General features: G+C 37.8%; 2 protein-coding genes across 3 annotated transcripts; one reads left to right on the top strand and one right to left on the bottom strand.

The window, feature by feature from the left end:
- Positions 1 to 1,550: 1,550 nt before the first annotated feature.
- On the top strand, positions 1,551 to 5,025 carry LOC145784129 (mammalian ependymin-related protein 1-like). The gene is made up of 6 exons (XM_082595885.1): positions 1,551 to 1,672; positions 2,456 to 2,490; positions 3,148 to 3,282; positions 3,458 to 3,638; positions 3,982 to 4,078; positions 4,764 to 5,025. Exons 1-6 carry the CDS (start codon positions 1,597 to 1,599, stop codon positions 4,828 to 4,830), a joined length of 591 nt encoding a protein of 196 aa, XP_082452011.1. The 5' UTR covers positions 1,551 to 1,596; the 3' UTR covers positions 4,831 to 5,025.
- LOC145784128 (atypical kinase COQ8B, mitochondrial-like) lies at positions 4,991 to 19,225 on the bottom strand. 2 transcript variants are annotated; one of them, XM_082595883.1, is made up of 12 exons: positions 18,860 to 19,225; positions 15,625 to 16,069; positions 14,641 to 14,709; positions 11,788 to 11,922; positions 11,613 to 11,698; positions 11,358 to 11,447; positions 10,476 to 10,608; positions 9,569 to 9,662; positions 7,611 to 7,752; positions 6,697 to 6,804; positions 6,279 to 6,431; positions 4,991 to 5,747 (listed from the first exon to the last, which is right to left on the bottom strand). In XM_082595883.1, exons 1-12 carry the CDS (start codon positions 19,001 to 19,003, stop codon positions 5,463 to 5,465), a joined length of 1,884 nt encoding a protein of 627 aa, XP_082452009.1. In that variant the 5' UTR covers positions 19,004 to 19,225; the 3' UTR covers positions 4,991 to 5,462. The 2 variants fall into 2 exon arrangements, with proteins under 2 accessions (XP_082452009.1, XP_082452010.1); XM_082595884.1 differs by having other exon boundaries at positions 14,641 to 14,700.
- Positions 19,226 to 24,047: the final 4,822 nt, after the last annotated feature.

Here is a 24,047-nt window from a genome sequence, read left to right as displayed (position 1 = left end):
TAAAAACAATATATTGCCTTGATATAATGGCTTATGAAATAGGCGGGCTACGGTGCTCCCTTGTCTTTGTGCACTTACGAATCAGAATTTAGAACACAGCTTAATAATATACGAATTATTTAAGAAATAGTGTTGGCAAAAATAATGTGTTACTGTATAAAAGTGAATCTTCATAATTAGGCTACTGTAGACCTATTTGTAAGGACATCTCCAGAGCGTCGAAACAATGTAACTTATTATAAACTCATTGGACTAGCTCGTGTAAGCCAGAACATTTTTATAGTTTTAAAAACTTCAAACAAAGTTTAGGAATTGATGAATGTAAAATAGTCTGTATTTCATATTAGTTTTACTTAAAAAAAAAAATTAGTCTACTTTATTCAACACTTCACCGGGTCCCCGGTTTTTCCGATATTGTGACTGGAAAGTTATTCAAAATGAGCAAGTTTAGTTATAGTAGAGCATCTGGTTTGCTGAGATAGTGGCTGAGCACGAAAAGCTTTGTTTTTTAACTTTTAAGGGCTCAGCAAGCAGGCTTAAATTCTCCACAGCAAGCTTATTTTGAAAGTGACTAAGTAAACTGCTATTGCCGACCAAAACAAGGTCGCATTATCCTATCACATGATGACACCATCACGCCACCTCAGACTTCAGAGGTAATCGTTCAATGTACAACGACCTTGAGAGTAGACATGGCGCAAGAATCGAAATTTTAAAATCTTTAAAAGAAGATTTACTGTTTGTAGACAAAGCTTTCAGACTTTCATGCAAGGTAGATCTACATTTTAGATATGTAGACTGAGAAAAAGAACCTCAAGACAGCAGATACTAAACAGTTTCACAATCTGAGTTTCGTTTAATTTGTGATAGGCTAACGCTGTTTGTAATTTACGATATGTAGCTTTGCAATAAAGTAGATTGCCTCAGTTTAAATTAAAACCTTAGGCTACACCTAGGAATAGCTTAAACCAAGAGTTTCTAGCAGTCTTGTACTGGTATGTTTATTGATTGCATCTTCAGTGACACGCATATTAGACTTGGATCTGTTGGTTTGTACCAACCAATGTGTGAATTGTGGGTTAATTATAAAAAAAATATTTGTTTCCAAGAAAAAACTGGAAGTGCAAACATATATTATAGTCATATATTAAATTTATGAAGTCCTATAAATATCACCCGGTCTCCTAATCAAACAAACAGCCACATGATCGATTAAATCATTGATAAATTTAACCTATTAATTTATACTTCTGTTTACTCATTGCAACGAGTCAATTATTGCTCATGCACCTTTTCAGTTGTTGTCTTCATCGGCAATTATATGCTGTTAGGCAATATTGGACAACAATGTCCATCGCCTCTAAAGATTAAAAAATTGCTACTGCTCTCTTCCTCATAACTTATCAGAAGGTTACACTTTTAGAATTAAAATATGAAATGCAAGTGAAATGAAGTAACTTAACAGTGTCATTGTAGTGCAACCTACGTAGGCTACAACAGGCCTGTAATATAAAGTAAATATATTTAAATTTCTAAAACTACTCTACTTTAGAGAGTAAGAAATAATAAGTTTTAAGAAACTCGTGTGAAGCCACAATGAAATTTTACATTGTGTTGTCGTTGCTTTTGATAGCTGTAGCAGCAAAGCCGAGTCCAAGACAAACCGGATGCGGTAAGTAGGCATAATCTATTGTTGAATGGGCACTAGCTTGCTACCAATAGAAAATATCTGTTCTCAGGGTCACAATTTTTTTATGTTACTAACCAACTTCGGCCACGCACTTCAATAATGACCGATTTGGTTTTTGACATCATCTGAAACTTGAAAGTAGCTCTCAGGATGAATAAATGTAAGCTAAACCGACATAACTAAAATGATGTGGTAGATGGAGAGTAGAGAGTGACTGTGGAATTTTTCATTCTTTGTACACTTGGAAGACCTTGACCTCTAGCCCAGCCTTAGTCACCGAGAATAAAAATTTGAATTTTCACTTGTTATCAAAGTGTCGCTGCACGTAAGTTATTCCATCAACTAGATGTCACTGTTCTTGAATTGAGACTCGTTGTTCAACCTACCCCACAAACCAAGAGTTAGACCATCTTCACTTTGCTGTCTATGATAAAAAAATTAACATTTTATCAAACAATGCGTAAACATAGTTTATTAGCTCAAGCAAAAACGAGAATTCTCTATTATTATTTATTTGTATCAGACAAGGTTGTCCATATTAAAACCAAAAACACGAAAAGATTGTTTATATGTAGATTCAATAGTTTTTATGGCGGGGAGGCTATTGCTTTATCAATTTGCTAAAATCTTGTTATCCAAATCTTCCGATCCTTTCCATCCTTAACAGTTTCCATCTTCCATCCCAAAATGTCCCTTCCATTCCAGTTTATAGCATTCCCTGCCTGCAACATAAGCTGATGAATAATTACATATCTTTTATTTCAGTCGCACCCAAGACCTGGGAAGCAAACACGTATGGTGTAAGTTTATTTATTGTAGATATATTCCTAAACTCTCGAGTTAACATCTTTCAAGGTTATTTTTCTTCAAATAAGGTTTTAAATCGTAGCCTAGGCCTACAGTTAACCTTCTCTGCGGCACATTGCACCTAGCGACGTCCGACGTAGCAATAGGTTTATCTCGCATTGAAAACCAAACATAACTGTTTCGATGGACTCATGGAAGTTTGATGCAAATGTCTTATTTTTGACATTGGAAAATGGTTTAATAAAATTAGTTTGCAAACAAGGCTCTTGGAATTCTATTATGTTCAACTACGTCTCTCGTTGCATAATACTGGGCTATATGCCTACCTGTAGCCTAAGCTTAATTAGGCCTATATGGCATACTTTAAATGTGGATGTTACGTAGTAGAAGTTTAGGCTAATTCAAATTGAATCAGTCTACATCAGTGATTGCGTAATTGGTAAAAATGCTAACAATAAAGACGACCCAATGGAACAGTAGTTTGACTCTAGTCTTGATGTTTGACAAAAATAAGTTACTAAGTTAGATAAGCTATCAGGAAAAGCTGCAGTCTCCTGCCACAATTGCCATTTTTTTTTTTTTTTTTTTGCCAATAATTTAATTGCCAATAATTTAATTGCAATTGCCAATAATTTAAAACAAATGTTTAGTATGATCACCATACCAGCTACTATACATTGGGACACATGTCATACGACGCCGTGGGAATGCAAGTACGATTTGTAGAAAAAGTCGACGCCAATAGTACCAGAGCTGCATACGATACGTTGTCTCTTTTCGCAAAGGTACGTAGCCTGGGTACCCTACTGTACCTCCTAATGAAAACGGCGATGGTTAGCTTATTTGGGCGTCGTAATGTAGGGTACGGTATGTTCAACGTGTAGCCTACCCTAGCTTAAAACGTGAAGATGATAAAAAATGTTCCTAAATACTGTTCTTTCTTTTTAAATCGAATTTCAGAAAACGCAATATAGAATCGACTTGAAAACAAGAAAATGCAGCAAAACTGCTCTCAGCAAATCATTTCGAGCAATCGAAATTCTACCAGGCTCCACCTACACTGGAGAAGCTATACTCGGCTCACTCGATAGACCAGAAAACGGTGTGGTTGTTCAAACATGGACTCACCGAAGCACTGATGGTATGATGAGGGTGGATTAGTTTAGTAATTAGTTAACAGTAAAACAATCTTGTTTACGTGCTTAATTTTTGTGTTTGTTTAGCCAAACAATGCTTTAGCATTTTTTAATGTAGGCTAAGTAAAAATTGAATCAAGGTTATGGATGAAAGATAATGAATACAAGCAGGGCTGTGGAGTCGGGCGAAAAGATAACTGACGATTCAGACTTTTCGGTTTATAACTGGTCGACTCCGGACACGTTAAAATCCCTCCGACTCCACAGCCCTGATTATAAGTCGGTAAAGAAGCAACTGTCTGGCCTACTTGAGGCGAGTCAATACAAATACGTTGTCGCACTACTTAGCTTCCGGAATTCAAGTCTTCACGAGAGAACATTGCCTTCCAATCGAAGAGGAATACATAGGGAAGCATGATGGTGTGGATCTCCACTATCACTTTTCGTAAGTTGATTAAAAAATTAACCTTGCAGTAATTTTACCTTTATGTGCGTGTGTTTCTGAAAAAACGCTTTTGTAGTCGTTGTAGATTATGTAGAAACTCCTCATTTGAGGGTAAGCAATCTACAACTTAATGTATCTGTGGAAGATGCAGTTCTTTTCACCAGCAAACTACTGTGACTGTCGTTGGTTGGTTTTGAATCTTTATCCTCGGACTGACAAAGCCTTGATAAGTTATTTCTGGTAGTTTCGCATACTTGTCGAAGATCTTGACGAAAGGGCCGGTTACCGAGATTGGCAGAGTGAAGTTTTCCGATAAGTGTTGCCGGGTAATTATTCCATTCACAAGGTGCCGCTGAATGAAGAGCAGTCCTGAAATGCGTTGCTCAAGCGCACACCCCGAGAGTCGAACTAGCGCCGCGTAGTTTTGAGCCGGGCGCGTAACCACTGAGCTAACTGAGGATGAATTGCTCCATAGCTTATGTTGGCGACAAGCTTTACATTTGGGAGCGGTAAAGAAGAAATTAGATGTCATTCGATATTTGAACAGCCCAAGACAAAGCTTTTGTTAATACTTCCACGTTCGATATTGGAATAGGCTACCCTAGCAATTCGTTGCTTTGTTGGTGATAAGTTACACCAACTACTTCTTAAACATAGAAATCAACTGGTATCTCTTCAATCGCAGATATTCCGACATTCGCCTAGGAGTTTCCAGCCCGGAGATATTCGATGTCCCGAAAGAATGTCTGTGAACGGCCTCGAACCCGATAAAGCGAATCATAATTCGAGAACCTTGTGTGTATTAAATGCGGAACTCTCCAGACAGCAAATGTCGTTTTTTTGCATTGATTCAACGTCTGCAGAAGTTAAACCTATGTAAAAAACGATTGATTTGCTGTCTAGGTAATTTATAATTGAAAATAATAAAAACGAGTATTTACATTCTGCTTTGGTAGTGCGAGCGTTCCACTAAAGAACTAGCTGTTCCTGCAGTGCGTGTATCCTCAAGCACATCTCGTTTCGTTCTAGGTTAATATTTTGTAACTATTGCAAACTTGTCAGAAACAAACAAGCGACAAAAAGTGCACAGTAAAGTTCTTTATCAAAACTCGCGAAATCAAAGACTGTTTCGGGATTGCTCAAATGTCTTGTTTTCGGATGGAAGTATTTCATCATTGAGCTTTGCAATGTAGAACTAACCCAAGTGGAAACGGCACAAACTGACCTATTGATTTGTGAATATAGCGTTACGGACATGTGAAGAGAGAAGTAGGTAGACTGCAGTTCAATCACAAAGAACATAAAAATAGCTTAAAATGCAACGTGATGGAAAAAACGGAAACCGGAGATAAACTTCAAGAAAACGGAAATCTTTCCGCTGCGATCATTGCGATTTCTCCTCCTTCCAATAACTGTCGTAAATATTGTCGAACATTTTTTTGCAAGCAAATTTCGCTTCAAGTTTTGTCGCAACGAGAAAAGCGCCGGATAGTTTCCGATGCAAAGAGTATGTTTCTTCGGGCGGTGGTGTGAGCCTGTGCTTTAGGAAGGTTGGAACAAGCTGTACAATTCGATTCGATGTGCTTTGCTTTGCAAAGTCAAACACATCTTCGTTAGTGAAAGGTTCTCCGACTATCATAACGGCATCAATGTGAGCTTCTTCCATAACCTGAAAATCAATTTATTTTGCACATCTGGATGATAATAATGATTATACTAGTAATAATAAATGATAAGTGATTTTCATTTTTGCACAGCGCTGTATCCATCGGTGATATGCGTTGACGTCAGCGATTCACATAGCAGACAGTGCCAGCGCAGACGAGTCGGCGGTTAAAGAACTCGTTAATGTATTGTTGTCTGATTCAAGTTTACATAAATCAGACCTCTATAAATGACTAAAAGTTGCGACTATCTACCAACTGTGAAGAAACCATTGCGCATTGCATAAAAATAACGAATGAAGTAACTTATATTATTAAGCGTTTATTTCAGACCTTGCGATTCATACAAAGCGAAGAGAGCAATTCAATAAATTTCCTGCATGCAACCTGCACTATAAGACACATGCAAGCATAAACAAGTAGACACAATATAAACATTAAACAACTGCCTGACGGCTTCATCTAATCAACGCCTTGAAAAAAACACCTAACTCTCGATGTAAAAAATAGCTAATTTATTTCATGACCAAGCTTACCTTCGGCTCGTAGCCGGTTAAGAAATTCAAGTTTCGAGAAATTTGAAGAACTTTTTGTCGATCACCAACCGAAGCAGCCTTCACGATCTCAATGTACTCATCAACAAATTCCTTCCTGTAATATCTGCTGGCCCCGAAGTCAAGCAACCAGAGCTGGGTCAAATAATAATAGGATGTTTACTGTGCAAATCTATGCCTACTCATACGAAGAAAAATCGCTTCGACAGGACGTTTCGACCAATAACCATAAAAAAAATTCGGCCGACATGCACAGAAGATTTTTGAAAAAGCTTTTTGTTAAACACGTGTAAACCAAAAACCTCATCTACTGTATATCATTATTTACTCTATCTATACGATAGAAAGTCTCTTGTGATGAAGTCATTCACTGCTAACTTTTTACACAAAAACAACCTACTTTTTGTTGTTCTTGATCGTACAGGAAGTTTGCCCAGTTGGGGTCGGTCTGCATGCAACGAAGCTCAAATATTTCACGAAGTACCAGCCTCAATAGAGCTGCGGCAACCTAAAGGTGCAACACGCGATGAATGTGTATTGTGTATGGACTGGTACTTTATCTTTGAATATCACTGACCAGGTTTTTTTTTAAGGTTTGGTTTGGGTGACCGCGAAGTAGTTTTAAGAGACCGCAAGTGTTTCATTTAAATACCAAAAATAGCCATAACTACATACAATCAACGCAACATAAAATGAATTAGTCGACAAGGCACAGCTTACATGATTGTGACAGCGACCAAACAGCCTGCCCAACACGGCCGCCAAACAAGTTTGCTGCACAACCAAACAAAGTGTGCTTGTTGGCTTCTGCTTGTTATGTTTCCACACGTAAAAACATTATGCGCCATAAATCAAAAATAAACATTGACGAGTATCGAAGGTGCACTTGTGAATAACTCTTTGATTCAGCTGTTAGCTGTACCTCCACTTATTCTTTTTTCCGGACGTGAACTATTGATCGTAGGCTATATTCGTATTATCGACAAGACATAGCAAGAAACAACCATTACTTTTCTACTGTAGTTGCAAGTCCAAATTTTGGGAAACCGCTGGAGAAATTTGGAGGACCGTTTTGGTCCCTCAAAACACCTTAAAAAAAACACTGTCACTGACATAATGACACTGACGTAATGACATAAAAAACAGTATGGGACATCCAGCTGTTACGAAACAAACAATGGCGGGTTAGGAAGGACCGAGCTTAAAGCAACAGATCTAGGTGAGTTTTTGTTACAGCTAAGCAAAGGATTGAAGAGGTATTAAGCTCGTTACAAAGCCTTTAAGGCTACAAAGCCTTTAAGGCAAAACACTCACGAAATTTCGTTCATCTTGGCTCAGCTTGACAACTTTATCGATTGAAATTCCGTTCACCATTTCTGTTGTCAATACTTTCTTTCCGCTTAGTTCCGGTACCAGAGCCGGAACTCCGTACATTTCATCACCAGAGAAGTCCTTCCTGACAGGGTTGATGAAAAAAGTTTTAGTTAGCGTTAAAAAAATGTTAAATCTGCTGAAGATTGGCGGCTTTAACTTAACATGTTTGCGTATAACAAAACGAGCTCGCATCCAGAGCTCCAAAAGCATATTAATTCACAATGTCGCAATGCACTTAAATTGTCGATGATCCAAGTTTTTACATTTCCATTATTCAAGATGCAAAAATGGTGTAGCTGACTGCTACAAATGCTCATTTTATCTTTTCAAAAAGTAAATATATGTTGTTTTTTTGTAGAATTCTGCATCATAAACGTATCGCCCAAAAGTTGTTGAAAAAGTTAATAAAAACTATTAAATAAAAAAGCGAATATTTCTAACCTTACGTCCTTTAACAAATCAAAATAAAGTAAACGAACAAGCACGAGAAAACTACAAGTATCAACCCTCGAAATTAGCTTCCATCTACGACGGCAAAAACATTGCCGTCGCCAAATCAACAAACCTTGGGTTGCGGCGGCAATTGCCGTATGCTTTAATCAAAAGAAATTTTATGCGCTTCTTCTTCATCGTGTGTCACACGGCGGTAGCCCAGAGCATCACGCACGCTATTTTATACGCTGACAATGCTCTTGTAAACTGTAAAAAGTTTGCAACCTTATAAATACTGGCTTAATTGTTACGCAAAAGTTATTCTTTCATCGAATGCTTATTTTTGACCGGTGTCGTTGCGAATATAAAAAGTGGTACAAAATTGGATAAATGGTTCTTTGGCAGTAAAGAAAAATAATGCTGCCGATTATATGGCATCGCGCGTTCATGAACGGGCAGTTTTGCGTCTTCAAGTATTCCAGTGACGACGCGACAACCTCATCATCCGATGATTCCGATTCTAACTAGTTCTTTATCTAACAGACTTTGTGTTGCTCGCAGTATCCTAGTTGTGCCGAAATTATGTTAGTGTACTGTATACGTAAATCGAGGCAATCTTCTCGCAGGGAGCTATTGATTTGTTATCGGTACCTGATTGAGCAATTAACGTTATTTCATGATAATTTAACGTCGCTAGAAGTCGAATTAATGTAAAACAAACGTAAATATCTTATTGGGCATTGTTGTTACGCGATATAACTCGCCGGGAAAATTAAATCGATTTGTGCTGACTCGAACGTTGAATCAACCCAAAATTAACTTACTTTCCCCCCAATGAGTTACAACGTGAATCACCGTAACAGCGTGCGTATCGCGTTGATCGCTTTATCGCTACTTTTGGTATTATTACATCACAACAAATCAAACAGTGCGGTCGTGATAGACTATTCGATTATTTTTTTCTCTTCTCGTTTTGCATGTTTTGGTACAATATTTTTCGTAATAAACGTTCACAGCAATTGCCGAGGCAATTTCAACCTTTTTCGTTTGGCCTCGTCAATGTTTTTGCGAAGTAAAAATATGCTAATTTTGAAGACTGTTCGAGTGTTCACAGCAAGTAAAATAGTCCGAGGTGAGGTCTTGGTGCGATGTTTCTGCTGATTAAACTCACGCTGCGAGTAAATCAAACAGGAAGAAATTTTGAACAATTTTTGTTCGAATTAAATGCTCATTTTGCGACGGCATTTTTATTGCCGTAGCAGAATGGCCATTATGACGTTTGCGGCAGCATTTACCACGGCAATTGCCGTGTGCCGCCGCTAATTTCGAGGACTGAAGTATGGTGTAATGTAAATATCACATCTCTATGCGGTATGTAAATAAACTATGGTTCACAACGCCCATAGAGAAACTTACATGATCAAAAACTTTATTTACAAAAACAAACAAAGTAAATAAAAAAGCACCTAAATTTTTCTGAAAATTCCGCTTCGCGCACGTAATCGCACTCCAAGGCTAACTCTGCCCGGGCAACATCGATAAAGTTATCAACGAACAGCTCTGAAATATCAACTTATTATCAGTTGGAGACAAAAGTATTTCAATCCTATAGAAATATAAAACAATCGAGAGTTTTCAAGCCCTTTCTGGAACTAGGATTACGTCGGGCAAGGACGCCATAGCGCGAGAAAAAAACAAAGGTTGCGGGTTCAGTTTTTCACCGTTTGATGTCGCACTGTGACTAGAACTCCAAAGTCTGTGTCGCTCTGTTCGAATATCGACCCCAATAGACGACAAGGAGAGACAAAGCTCACAGAATCAACTACGGAAAACACGGGGACAATCATAACATAAATTCACATATAATGTTAACGTTCGTGGAAATTTCTAGTTGGATAAAGGTGGAGAAACGATATTGATTCCAAGCATCCGGGGATAAAAAACGAGGCTACCATTTTACACCAAGCCTTCGGCACTAAGGAGAGTAGAGTGGCCAGTTCTTTTTTCTCGGCCGCCTTTTCTTCACAATCACGCCCGCTCAACTTGTTGCACTTTGGGTAGAGGTGAGCGGCGTTTATTAAAAAAAAAAACACCTCAAGCCGGGAATCGAACCACCATAGCAATTATAGCATGACTGAAAAGCGAGCGCTCTACCCGCTGCGCCGTTCCACCGCATGGTTATTATTTCAGACACTTATTCAACAGCACTTCACACAACAACGTTGACACGTTCTAAAGGCCTCACTTCAATATTTTGTACAGCTGGCAAATAGCGAACAAAGTTTTAAATCCAAATATGCCATCTGTAAAGGGTTCATTTTTTTCAAGTGTTCACCCAGCCCTTAAAACAAAGATCCATAACATTTGACTTACGTTCTGGGAACACGTTCCAAAATTTAAGCAGGGTCACTAGATTGTTGATATCACTATCAATGCTTTCCGCCACACCAGGATACTGTATCTTCATGGCAACCTGTCTGCCGTCATGCAACACAGCTCTGTGCACCTGTAACGTATGGACACAGCACAAATGAAGTATGTAAAAAAAAACTTCTACAAATCATTATAAATGGAAATATCTGTATACTTTTTTATGACCATCTCAAAATAAACAGATAAAACCAAGCAACCACACGGCATTTAACATAATATATTAAACTGAACATAAACTATAAACTACGAACGTTTTCGGCCATACACAATTACACACGTTAGCCCTTTTCAAGTAACGAAAAAATAGCTGATTTTTACATCTACATTGAAATAAATAACTGATCTATACAATGAATTGAAAGCCAAATGTATAAGAATGAAACGGCAAAGCAGAGGAGAAAGGCACATCACTCTGCTTTGCCGTTTCATTCTTATGCATTTGGTTTGCAATTCATTGTATAGATCAGTTATTTATTTCAATGTAGATGTAAAAATCAGCTATTTTTTCGTTACTTGAAAAAGGCTAATGTGTATGGCCGAAAACGTTCGTAGTTTATAGTTTATGTTCATTGTTCAGTTTAATATATTATGTTAAATGCCGTGTGGTTGCTTGGTTTTATCTGTTTATGGTTGAAGACAGTCACCTCTTTACCAAAATTGCATCTTAAAATAGTTGTCAATTATGTTCAAAAAAGCTAGAGTCGTTTAAACACCAGCAACATAATAATATTGTACGTTCTGAAATCATTCTAAGAGAAAAAAAAAGATTTATACACAACACTTTCACCACTAAAATTTTCGAAAAAAGTCCACCCAACAAACCTGTCCTATAGATGCAGCAGCAAAAGGCTTCTCATCAAATTCCATCACTTTGTTTCTCCAGTCAGCACCAAACTCTTGGACGAGAACTTTCTAAAGATTACAACATACCTTCAGATTACCGTAAAACTAAAAATAAACAGCTTGACAGATTCGTGAACATGCTCATTTTTAACTACAATTAAGGAAATTACTGATCCGGATGTTTTTATAGCCATTTAAACAACGTTTGACGTTGACACAGCCAGGCAATCATACTTTCATTTGTGAGACAGGCATGAAGTCAGCACTTTGTCGTACTCGGTCAAAAACTTCCAGTAACTTTGGATCAATGACGGAAGCATCTGAAAAACAATACTAGGCTTATCCATACGCTATGGCCGCTTGGACACAATTTTAGTACAAAAAACTCACATTCTCACAAGTTGGTTACCTTGGATGCTCAGCATTTGGCCAAGCTTCAGTGCAGCGCCCCTGACAGTGCAGAGAGTGCTGACAATTCGATTCAAATTTGCTTCGCTTAGCAACATAGATGCACTGGAAAATGCAGTACTTTTGGAGCCTTGATCTAAAAAGAAAAAAGCAACTAAAACATCATCATCATTGTAAACGTTTCTTCCTCGTATTGAGGGTTGGATACAATGCATTATTGTTTTCGATCATGAGTTGAACAGTACAACAGAGTCATATATCGAATCAAACAAGTACTTAAAACGGAAATTTAAAATATATCACAACTCAGCTTCCTTCAACAGTCCCTCGTGGGTCGTGGCGTTTATCATAAATTCATTTCCACTTGACAAGGAATGTGACTTACACTACAATGACTTTTTGAGCGCTGATTCATATGAAGATGTTGCAGTCAGCGCCTCAGAGCAAATGAACTGCCTTGATAAAAAGCGATTAAAGCGGCAAGCTACGGTCCAATCAATCGATTTACCCATTCTAGTAGGAAGACGTCGAAGAGGTTCAAACGTCTCACTGGTCGCAGTTTAAACCCTGCCCTGTATCAGCCAACAGCATTGCCCATCAACTTTTGGCCAATGAAACATTCCCTGGTGCTGACAAGAAACACGAACTTAAAGTAAAATAGGAGTGCAGCAAACTTTGGAGTGCCTCGAGTGTTAAAGGGCGGGGAAACCCAAATTAACTTTTGCGAGTTTTTTGTTTCAGCGTGATGTCATTGTGTACAACATGCGTTTTAGAAAAAGAAAAATCCAAATTTTGTTGCCCTCGTCTCGCTAAGACCGCTTTTGTTTGATACCCGTTGGCGAGGCAGCGCGCGCATCCAGCCGTGACGTCACAAGATACATACAGTATTGTTCGAATTAATTGAAACTGTCAAGAAAACAGGCTGAATTTGTGTATATTTAGTTTATTGCGATAATTTAACAGATGTGTAATGTGTATAGTTTAATACCTAATGTGGCCACCACCTTCTTTCAAAATTGCATGAACACGGTTTGGAACAATTTTTTAGTGTTACAATGTCAAAGCCTGCAACACAGAACAACAGTGTAAAAAATCAACTGTTTTTTTCAGTAGAAAACCCAGAAAACCCTGACATTGCAGCATCTGAAAGATCAGGCCGCAAAAAGTCAGAACACAAATGCCCTAGAACAGAAATAGCTTCCCAGTTTCTTTGGTTGGTGGACAACATCTTCAGCCTGTTTTCTTGACCAATTAATTCGAACAATACTGTATATGTACCTTGTGACGTCACAGCGTACAGCGTCACGGCTGGATGCGCGCGAGATCTCGCAAACGGGGATCAAACAAAAGCGGCCTTAGCGAGACGAGGGCAACAAAATTTGGATTTTTCTTTTTCTAAAACGCATGTTGTACACAATGACATCACGCTGAAACAAAAAACTCGCAAAAAGTTAATTTGGGTTTCCCCGCCCTTTAATGACGTTTTATCAGCTCCTTTTGCTTCCTAAGAGCTGCATACGGCGATTCAACAACTGAAATATGGCAAAGCTCAAAGACTGGATCCGATCACCACCCAAAATTGCCCTACACAAGCCGAAAAAAATGTTGAAAGACCCCGAGAGTTATCATGTTGTTTCTTTCCTCTGTATCTTCTACAAGATTCTAAAGTGGCTCATTTTGACATGCCTTGAACCAGTCATTGATCGGCAACTTCACTCAGAACAAGCTGGTTTCGGCTATGGGCGTTGTACAACCAATCAAACAACTAAATTGAGTAATGATATAGAGGATAGTTTTGAGGGGCAATAAAGCTGATGTCATATTAGCACTTAACGGCTGCTTATGACACAGTGTGGCACCAAGGCCTAGCACTTAAGCACCTACAAAAGATTCCCGATAAACAACATGTTCGCTTTCTTGCTAACATTATAGCAAACCACACATTTGTGCTGAAAACCAGATACGGACAATCCAGCCGTCACCGTCGTCAATGGAATGGAGTTCCACAAGGATCTTGCTTAGCACCCATGTTTATGAATAAACTAGCGACATTCCCCAGCGCCCACACAAACCTCACACAGTATAGCTATGCAGACGATTTGGCCCTAAAGCACACATGCAGAAAAAGTAGATATCGCCTTTAACGACACCATGCGCATAATCACAACCTCCACAGGCTTATTACCAGTGCTTTCAAGCATTGCCCAACCAAAACTACGCATAGAGAATCCCACCATACGGCTGGCATTAAAGGCAAAGGTTAATGATCGCCATCTTTCCACACTGTAGTCTTTGACACACAACAGCTCACACGTCAACGCCTGCCTTCCAGGCGCCCTTTTTCAGGACACATTGTGGCACTTCATGGAGATAACTTCAACTTCATGAAGTCATGGAGAGATTGCTGGGAAATCATCTCGCGGCCCGACCAGTTCCGGGTCACACCAGACACTAAAGTACCACCTGGCTCAGACCTGCCAACGAAAGAATGGTTGACTAACTGACTATGAATCGCCTCCGTACTGGACTACTGGTGTTGGTCGCTTCAAATACAATATGTTTTCCTGGGGTTTGTGTTACTCACTAGCCTGTGTTTGTGGTGAACGTCAAACATCACAGCACATCATAAATCACTGTCCAGTGTTTCGAGCTGCAGAACATGTGGATCTCATAGACCCTGATATGAAGACATTGCACAGATTGCAACAATTGGGAGATGTTGCATGAATTGCTGCCTCATAAGCAAGAAGACGAAGCTTTCGTGATAGTATTTCCGCATTTTCCAACATTTTATACAACAATTAAAGCACACAAGTACCGTATACAATAAAACAATAGATGAAAGATACTCTACCGTCTTGGTATCCGACTGTTTTCTTTGCATAATCTGATATAGTGCCAAATGCCAAGCCAGCTGCCAAACCTAAAAGTTTTTGTAATTGAAAAAAATTACTTAAAATATTATTAACTCAATGAGTATTTTTTTTAAAGCTGATAGAAATGGTTAAGTAGAAATACACTTCAACAAATTAAAGCTTTATGGACACAACAAAGAATCGCATATTCAACTTCAATACATTTTTAAGTACATTTACTTCAATGTTTCAAAGTGATGGATATGAGCTATGAAAGCAAAACGCAAGTCGCAAAATCACTGAATGTCACCTTAAATATGTTACAATCAGATTTCTTCACAATGTCAGCTGCATAGCTGAATGGTGAGAGCGCTGGTATGACACTCGAAAGGGTGTGGGTGGGTGTGTGCAGTGTAGGTTTGACACCGCTCAAGAGCATGCAGCTGTGTCTTTGGTAGAACCATGGCTGCCTAGAGATACGGCCTGATTTGTCACATTTTGTCAACTTTGGGCGAATGTTTAAACGAATTTTTCTAAAAATTATATTTTTACGCTTTCTTTACTATTTTCCCCAGATGACACAATAGGTTTTAAAATCTTAAGATTTTAGTCAAATGGTCAGACTGTTAATTAAAAATTAACAGTCTGATTGAGCGCTTTTCAACTTACTTTTTCTCATTTGCTACTCCTTCTCCAAGGCAACAAAAAGCTTTTATTATATATCATTAAGAGACAGCACAAAGTAAAAATATCTCAGAAAATGTCAGTCAAACACTCGCAGTGGCGGTAATCAAAATCTGAAAAATGTGACAAATCAGGCCGCATCTCCAGGTGGCCATGGTAGAACACTTAAAGGTATGCCTGAAGGTGGACATAAAAATTGCCTTCCTTGCCTTCCCGTCCACTTAATCTACTAAATCTTTAGTCCACTAAATCTTTAGCCACCAGGAGAAAGCTTGGATACAAGTAAAAAAAATACTTACCACCAAATGAACCAATTCTTCCAATCCGAGAGGCAGGAACTTTCCTTTCTCGAGATTTAGGATTTAAATTTTGAACGTTTTCTATTTTAGAAGATTTTTTATTGTTGGTAGAACTCTTAGAAAGCCGAGATTGTTTTAACTTGGCAAGACTAGCAAGTTCTTCTGTGGTAAGAGCACGTAGCAATGATGCCGTATGAAACTGCTTTGAAAAAGAATGAAAACATTGGTGATTTGTTTTTGCTGATGCCATACGTTGATAAGGAAATGTTGAGAAGTGACGTTTTCCAGAAGACTTAGGTATGGATGTGTCATGATTAGTAGGAGTTTCAGTAGTGGATGTAGTATTTTCTTCAGTAGTATTACTTGAAGCAGTTTCACCAAGATCTTCTTCGGCATAAGTTGGCAGATCAGTGTGATATGGATTGTCCATCTTGTCTTTGTGTGTCTAAAAATAATGATATAAGCTGTTATTGCAGGTCAGGGTGAGTAGTCCTCACACCCTTTGCCCATTGGTCAACGTTGCCTTCCATGCGAGAGTGGCACCTTCCGATGTGAGTGATAGTACAAAACAGCTTAATCCGCTTTTGAGATTTTGCTGTTTCATGCCACATTATAAAGGAATGTAGGCAAATGTCCCTCCAGAAAAAAATGCACTAAATTTACATATTACAGAAAAAAACTCCCTAATAAATAGGTTCAAATTTTTATGGGGGAGTAGTTACCCCACGAATTTTGTACTGGCTGATATTTTTGAGGGTCAATTTTGTTTGGGCTATTTACTAAGGTCGATTTTGTTTTGGGGGGAGGAGTGTTCAAGCAATTATGATGCAACAGAGATTCCCAGCTTTGATGAGCATGACATTCGAAGTCATAGGAACCATTTTGACATCAAAGTCCAGGTAATTGCTACTGGGCAAAGTTTTAGATAAGCTTTTAGAAAAGTGATTCCTCGCATTGAGCAACAGGTAAAAAAAATTACTTAGGCTACATGTCATTAAAATAATTTGATTTTTTTTCATTTTATAATTTATCTTTTAACCCTGTGCTTGCAGAAACTTTCTTGTCTTTTAATGTATTTCTTTGCGTTGTTGTTTTTTTAGGTGTACAACAGAGGATGCAACCTAATTCGTACCATGAACAATTCGTACCGTCAGCTCGTACCTTGAAAAGATTGAGAGAAAAAATTTAAAAAAAGCCGAAGTCGCTGATTCCAGTTTCGGCAAACATTTAAAAATTTTCCGCAAACAAACAAAAACTCTTAGGATCATTACCAGAAATTTTAAAATGTTTGCGGAAACTCCGATCAACCCTAACCCTTTTAAAATGTTTTGCGGAAACTGCGATCAGCAACTTCGGCAAACTCTTAGGATCATTAGCGGGAAATTAAAAATGATTGCGGAAACTGCAGAAAAAACGGAAACTGCGATCAGCGACTTCGGCTTTGTTCTATTTTTTTCTCTCAATCTTTTCAGTTTGTTTGTTTGCGGAAACATCCTAACCCTAAACCCTACCCCTTTGAAAATGTTTGCGGAAACTCCGATCAACCCTAACCTTTTTAAAATGTTTGCGGAAACTGCAATCAGCGACTTCGGCAAACTCTTAGGATCATGGATGCAAACTAGTTCGTACCCTCAGTTCGTACCCTGAAAAGATCGAGAAAAAATTAAAAAAAGCGGAAGTCGCTGATTGCAGTTTCGGCAAACATTATAAATATTTTCCCCCTGAAAAGATCGAGAGAAAGATAGCACAAAGCCGAAGTCGCTGATCGTAGTTTCCGCTAACCCTAACCATAGACTAATCTATGCTCTAACCCTAACCCTCGCTGATCGCAGTTTCCGCAAACATTTTTCCGTAGTTTCCGCTAACCGCAGTTTCCGCTAACCTTTACCCTGACCATAGAGTAATCTATGCTCTAACCGTAACCCTTGATGATCGCAGTTTCTGCAAACATTTTTCCGTAGTTTCCGCTAACCTTTACCCTAACTATAGAGCAATCTATGCTCTAACCCTAGCCCTCGCTGATCGCAATTTCCGCAAACATTTTTCCGCAGTTTCCGCTAACCTTTACCCTAACTATAGAGCAATCTATGCTCTAACCTTAACCCTCGCTGATCGCAGTTTCCGCAAACATTTTTCCTCAATTTCGGCTTACCCTAACTCTAACCATAATAACCATCCAGTAATCTATGCTCTCTAACCCTAGCCCTTGCTGATCAAAGTTTCCGCAAATATTTTTCCGCAGTTTCCGCTAACCGCGGTTTCCGCTAAGGAAACGTTCAAATATTACGTAACGCCTTCGAGAGGGAGGGGGGGGTTTATGCAAAGCGTTACGTTAGCGTCACGTCAGGGGGGGGAGGGGGTTCAAGCAAAACGTTACGTAACGCTTTCGAGTACGGAATGGTAGTTTTTTGTGCTGAATTCATAGTGAAAAAGCGTTACATGGGGGAGGGGGGATTGAAAAAAGCGTTACGTTGGCGTTACATGAGGGAGGGGGGGGTCAAAAATTCGGAAAAAAAAGCGTTACGTAATATTTGAACGTTCCCTAAACCTAACCCTCGAGTTTGTTTGTGGAAACTCCGATCCGCGACTTCGGCTTTTTTTAATTTTTTCTCAATTGATCTTTTGAGGGTACGAACTGAGGGTCCGAACTGTTCAGGGTACGAACTAGGTTGCACCCTAGGATCATTACCGGAAATTTTAAAATGTATGCAGAAACTGCGGAAAAACGGAAACTGCGATCAGCAATGTTCTATTTTTTTCTCATGATCTTTTCAGTTTGTTTGTTTACGGATACTGATACCTAACTGATACTCCGATCAACCCTAACCATTTTAAAATGTTTGCCGAAAGTGCGATCAGCGACTTCGGCTTTTTTTAATTTTTTCTCTTGATCTTTTCAAGATACGAACTGACAGTACGAATTGTTCATGGTACGAATTAGATTGCACCCCACTACAAATCGTACACAAACAGAAAAGTTTGAAAATCATTGCCTTACGAGGTTACGGTATTTAGTTAATGCTAAAAAAAAAGATTAATAAAACCACTGCTCATTACATAAAACATCGACAGGTCCCCAAATGGATGCACAGTATTAACTGAGTTTCCTGTATGATAGGTACCCGGTATTGAATAATTATTTAAATAAACACCTTGTTCAATTACCGATAGGCTACGCAAATCACTTCTTCAATCAAATCTTGGACTTTTGGAACAAGAGTAAAAAAACACAAACCTGATGACAAAATGGTTGTAAGAAGTTCACAGCACTACTTGTTTTTACGTGATGATTAATTTCATTGCAAGTGAGGTTTGCAAAACTTTTCCCAATTTTGGCCAAACCATTGGACATAGCTACCAAATCAGACAAACGTTGCATTCTTATGTAGTACAGTAGGCTACACAGTTAAGATTTAAATATTGCTCATAGGTACTTTTAATTCATTTCCTGCACTGATTTGATGGTAAGATTGAAAGCAGAGTTACAAGCGGCATCTAATGAATGGAATAATTCCCAGCAACAAGACTTCAACAATCGGAAACTTCACTCTGTCAATCTCGGTGACCGGGCCTGCGTCAGTGATTCAAAGCCTCTACAAGTATGCGAAACTGCCAAGATTAAGCTCTGCAAGAAGCTTTCTCAGTCCGAGGACAAAGATTCAATCAATCAATCAACATACAGCAACCCTAGCCGCTGAGGTTATATAAGCATAGATATCTTACATATAGATATGCAACTCAGTGGTGCGTAACGATGTTTGAAGGCTAACAGCGTAGCTATGGCTGTATGCATTAACTTCAAACTTGGCACAGCAAAACAACTTTATTTTTAATATATTTTTTTGGATTTTGTTTAAATAAAACTTTCTTCGTTTTCAAGTTGACGTATGGATTGCTTGTGATGACGTCACATTCTCGTTCCGCATGGACTGCTTTATGGAGATTCTGGCGATTGAAAACAAATCGCAGTCATAGAGGGTACCTCTAAGTTCAGTTCAGTTCAGTTGTTTTTATTTCTGACCATCATATCAAAACAATACACGTCAACATAGCAAAGGTCGAGAAAAAGGTAGAAGCGACAAAACGCGAACGTTAAAAACGTGCTTGTGACCGAAGTAAGTTATTGAGTTGAAAAAAAAATTTGGCACGGTCGCAACACCTTCAGAAAAATTTAAGATATAAGAAAATAAAAAAAAGAAAATGTTAATAAACAAAAAAAAACAAATAAATTTAGGCTATAGCTTTATTAGCCCACATAGCTTTAGCTGATATATTTAAGATTTGTATGGACAGTTGCTATGAAGATCGGCCATGGTGCGTTATCAAGAGTGCTGATGGTCTTAAGGGGAACACGTCTTGATGCGTTTAGCTCATAGCAAGAAGAGCAAGGCAGGCAAAGAAAACCCCACAAAGAAATCCTACCACGGGCAAAGCCATTTCAAGCGCAACGCACCATAGGCCTTGCACGACTCACCAAATAGATAGGCTATAACTTGACGACACTAAAAACAATGACGAAAACAAATAAAACAAACTAGCAAAACAACATCATCATCTTTCGGAAATTCAATTATACCCAGGGAAGTTATGTCTTGAAGATATCAAGCGTGCTTTGATAAAAGTTGCGTTGATAAAGCGATAATTTTAAACCCCAGTCAGCTAAACTCGTCACTTCCACACTGATCCAACGTTAGCAAACGTTGAATTAATGCAAAAACGACAGGTATCGCTAGCTGGGAAGTAGTAGTGGCATGTCACAGTAATATGATAAATTTGGGTTACCGTGTATATGTTTTACACGTTAAACCATAACAAAAGTGATAAAGAAATCCAATTTGGCATGTTAGAAAAATAGATAAATAATCAGACAATAGCATGACGATCCAGTCCAAGATATTGATATAAAAAACAACTGGTTGGAGTACATGGCCACCGCTTCACCGAAAGATGGCGATTGGTCGAAGAGGATGGAGAAACTTCTGAAGACTCTGTAGAACTTCTGTGGACAAAAAACACAAGAACCAGAAGGCCAGTAGGAGTACTTACAACCTTACTATTTTGCTAATGAATCTACACACATTGGCCTATCATTTCTGGGCAAAAAAAATAATATTAGTATGTTTGGTGCATGTAATACTTAGATAGGATCATTTTAAGAAAGATTTAGCTTGTTCATTTTTAATTTAAAGCCTTTTACAGTTTTGCTTTCATTTCTTATAGTAGGGGGAAGCTTGTTCCAAACTGTTGGCCCCATGTACCGTATTGATTGTTTGCAAGTGTTAATTCTACAATATATCGGAATATAAGGAGAATTACTTCTTGTTGTTAGGCTACTTGATTGTTTACACATAATTATATCATTGAATGTTGTGGGAAGTAGCCTTTTTGAATATTTAAACATGAAAGTTGCAATCTCTGTAGTTTTCATGTGGTTAATTGATTTTAAATTGTTGAGTTCCATTACACCTTTTACGCTTTCTCTGCGGTCAATGTTAAATACAGTACGAAGAAAGTTATTGCATGTACGTTGTAGCTTTTGCAATGTAGTTTTGTTTTCATGACACCATGTTGAGATACAATATAATATCTGACTCTCAACTAGAGAATGGTAAATGGAGAGAAGTGCTTGTTTGTTTAGGAAAGGCTTAATTTTTTTTGTCACGCAAAGTGTTGATCTTATTTTTTGAAGCAAGATTTCCATATGAGATTTCCATGACAAATGCTCGTTTACAATTATTCCCAGAAACTTTATTGAGGCAACTTGTTCTATGTTGTTTTTTCGAATATTTAAGGGTGGGTGGCTTGATAGTGTCTTGCTTCCTTGACTTGAAAATAATACATGTTTGGTTTTGGTGACATTTAGAGACAATCGATTTGTTGATAGCCATTGATCTATGCATACAAGCTCTTGATTTGCAATATCATATACAGCAGAAACGGTTTTATTTTTATATATAATGGTGGTGTCATCTGCAAACATAATTGCAGTTCCGTGTTGAAGGCAGTTAGGAAAGTCATTTACATAAATCAGGAATAGAAGAGGGCCTAAGATAGACCCTTGTGGGACACCCAAAGATATGTTGTTAATGTTAGAAGATAGTGTGCCATTGAAAACAACTCTTTGTTTTCTATTACTCAGGTAACTCATGAACCAATCATAGGCCACGCCTCTTATTCCGAAATGATATAATTTAGCTAGCAATATTTTATGGTCGATGGTGTCAAATGCTTTAGATAAATCAAGAAAGATTCCTAATGCAAGATGGTTGTCGTTTAGTATACTGGTGATACTTTCTATTAGCATTGAAGCAGCATGGCTTGTGGAATGATTTTTTCTGAAACCGAATTGATTGTTATAGAAAAATTTATGTCTAATTAAAAACGAGTATAATCTGTTGTACATGATTCTTTCTAATATCTTTGAAAACACAGGTAGTAGGCTGACTGGTCTGTAGTTGTTTGAATCTTTGCAGCTACCCTTTTTAAAGATAGGTATCACCTTCCCCAACTTAAATGTATTTATGAATTTTCCACTCGTTAAGGATAAGTTAAATATATGAGTTAAAGCATGCAGTATATTGTTTGGGGTTGACTTTACAACTATGGATGGTATTTCATCGATGCCACTGCTAGTTTTTGCTGGCATAGCATGAATAATATTTTTAATTTCATTCAAAGTAGTTTGATAAATATAAATTGTCTCAGAGCATGGAGAATCGAGATATGTTGAAAATATTGTATTTGATTTGGGAATTTTTTTTGTAAGGGAATGGGCAGCACAGGAAAAGTGATCATTGAAGTGATTTGCAATAGTTAATCTGTCAATGACTGTACTATCATTTATTTTGATGCCATGGTTAGTCTTAGACTGGGATTTACCTAATAGATTGTTGATTGTTTGCCAAGTAGCTTTCAAATTAAACTTTTGCTTTTCAAATTTAGATTTATAAAATTCCTTCTTTTTTTGTTGAACTGTATGGAAGTATAAGTTTCTTGCAGAGGTGTAGTTCTTTTTGGAGTGAATAGTTTTATTTGCTATGTACTTTTTAAACAAACGCTCTTTTCTTCGTAATAGATGTAGTAGTTCTCTATCAAACCAAGAATTATTCTTTTTTAAAGGTGTTTTTTGTAAAGGAAAATGCTTATTAAATTGACTAGTATATTCTCCTATGAATGACTCATAAGCTTCATCAGCATCAGTTTGATTTAAGCAACAAGTGATGTCCATATTTTCCAGAGCATTTGAGAAATTTTGTATGTTTGAGAGATTAAATGATCTGGTATATTGATGACATGTAACTGAGGGTTTTCCAATATTTGTACAATGCATAACTGGAAAGTGGTCCGAGATGGCATTAATTAGAATTCCACACCGACTTTCATTACCTGTTTGCACATTGGACCATATTTGATCTAAGACTGTTGCACTGGTGTCAGTTATTCTAGTAGGTTTATTAATTAGTGGGTAAAAAGAATTTGAGAACATCAAGTCTGTAAAATTGCCTACATTGATGTTTTCATAATCCAATAAATTATAATTAAAATCTCCCATTATGTAGCATTGTTTTGATGTACCTATGTTATTCATGCACGCACTAAGCAGATCAAGAAATTCCAAATTTGACTTAGCATCCAATGCAGGTGCTCGATAGATGCTACCACAGGTCACTTGTTTACCACCAACAAAAATATCAATAAAAATAGACTCAAATACTTTTTCTTTCATAATGGTTAGGTCATCACGCTTGGTATACATAATATCACTTTTTAAGTATATTCCTACTCCTCCACCGCGACTGTTAATTCGAGCATTTGATATGAATGTATAGCCCGGTAGGTTTAAGTAAGGACCTTTTGAATTAGGCTGAACCCATGTTTCAACTACAGAAATTAAATCAGGACTGATATTTATAGACATCAACAGGGCCTCAAGTTTGGTGAAATTTTTTACATTAACAATAGACCGAGCATTGATACATAATGAAGTGAACACTGGCCCCAGTGAGCAGTCCATTTTTAGTTTATTGACAGTTGTTGAGTCCACATATGTTTCAGATATATTAGGCATAAAAAGGTCATCTATGTCATTGTTGCTTGTGTAAGATGTGCTAGCAAACATATCATTCAGATAGTCAGGCTTGAAGGTAAGATTTGATACACTGTGGCTTCCAACCAGTGTAGCTAATTCGGTGTTAGATAGATGGACAAAAGGGGGAATCCAGTCACTGCACAAGGTACATGTCCAATTTTGTGTGTCATGATAATTTGCACTTTTTTTACAACATTTAACATGAACTTCAATGGGACAAGTTAAACATTTAATAAATTTTTGATTTTTTCTGATTGTTTTCATGCAATAGTTACATTGTGGTTTTAATAACATGTATTATATAAACGTAGAATTGAAAAACAAAAAGGTATGT

Source organism: Aplidium turbinatum, chromosome 15 (assembly GCF_918807975.1).
Source record: "Aplidium turbinatum chromosome 15, kaAplTurb1.1, whole genome shotgun sequence".
Lineage (NCBI taxonomy): Eukaryota > Metazoa > Chordata > Ascidiacea > Aplousobranchia > Polyclinidae > Aplidium > Aplidium turbinatum.
Note: the sequence above shows the minus strand (reverse complement) of the source record. Positions and strands in the feature narration are given on the sequence as shown.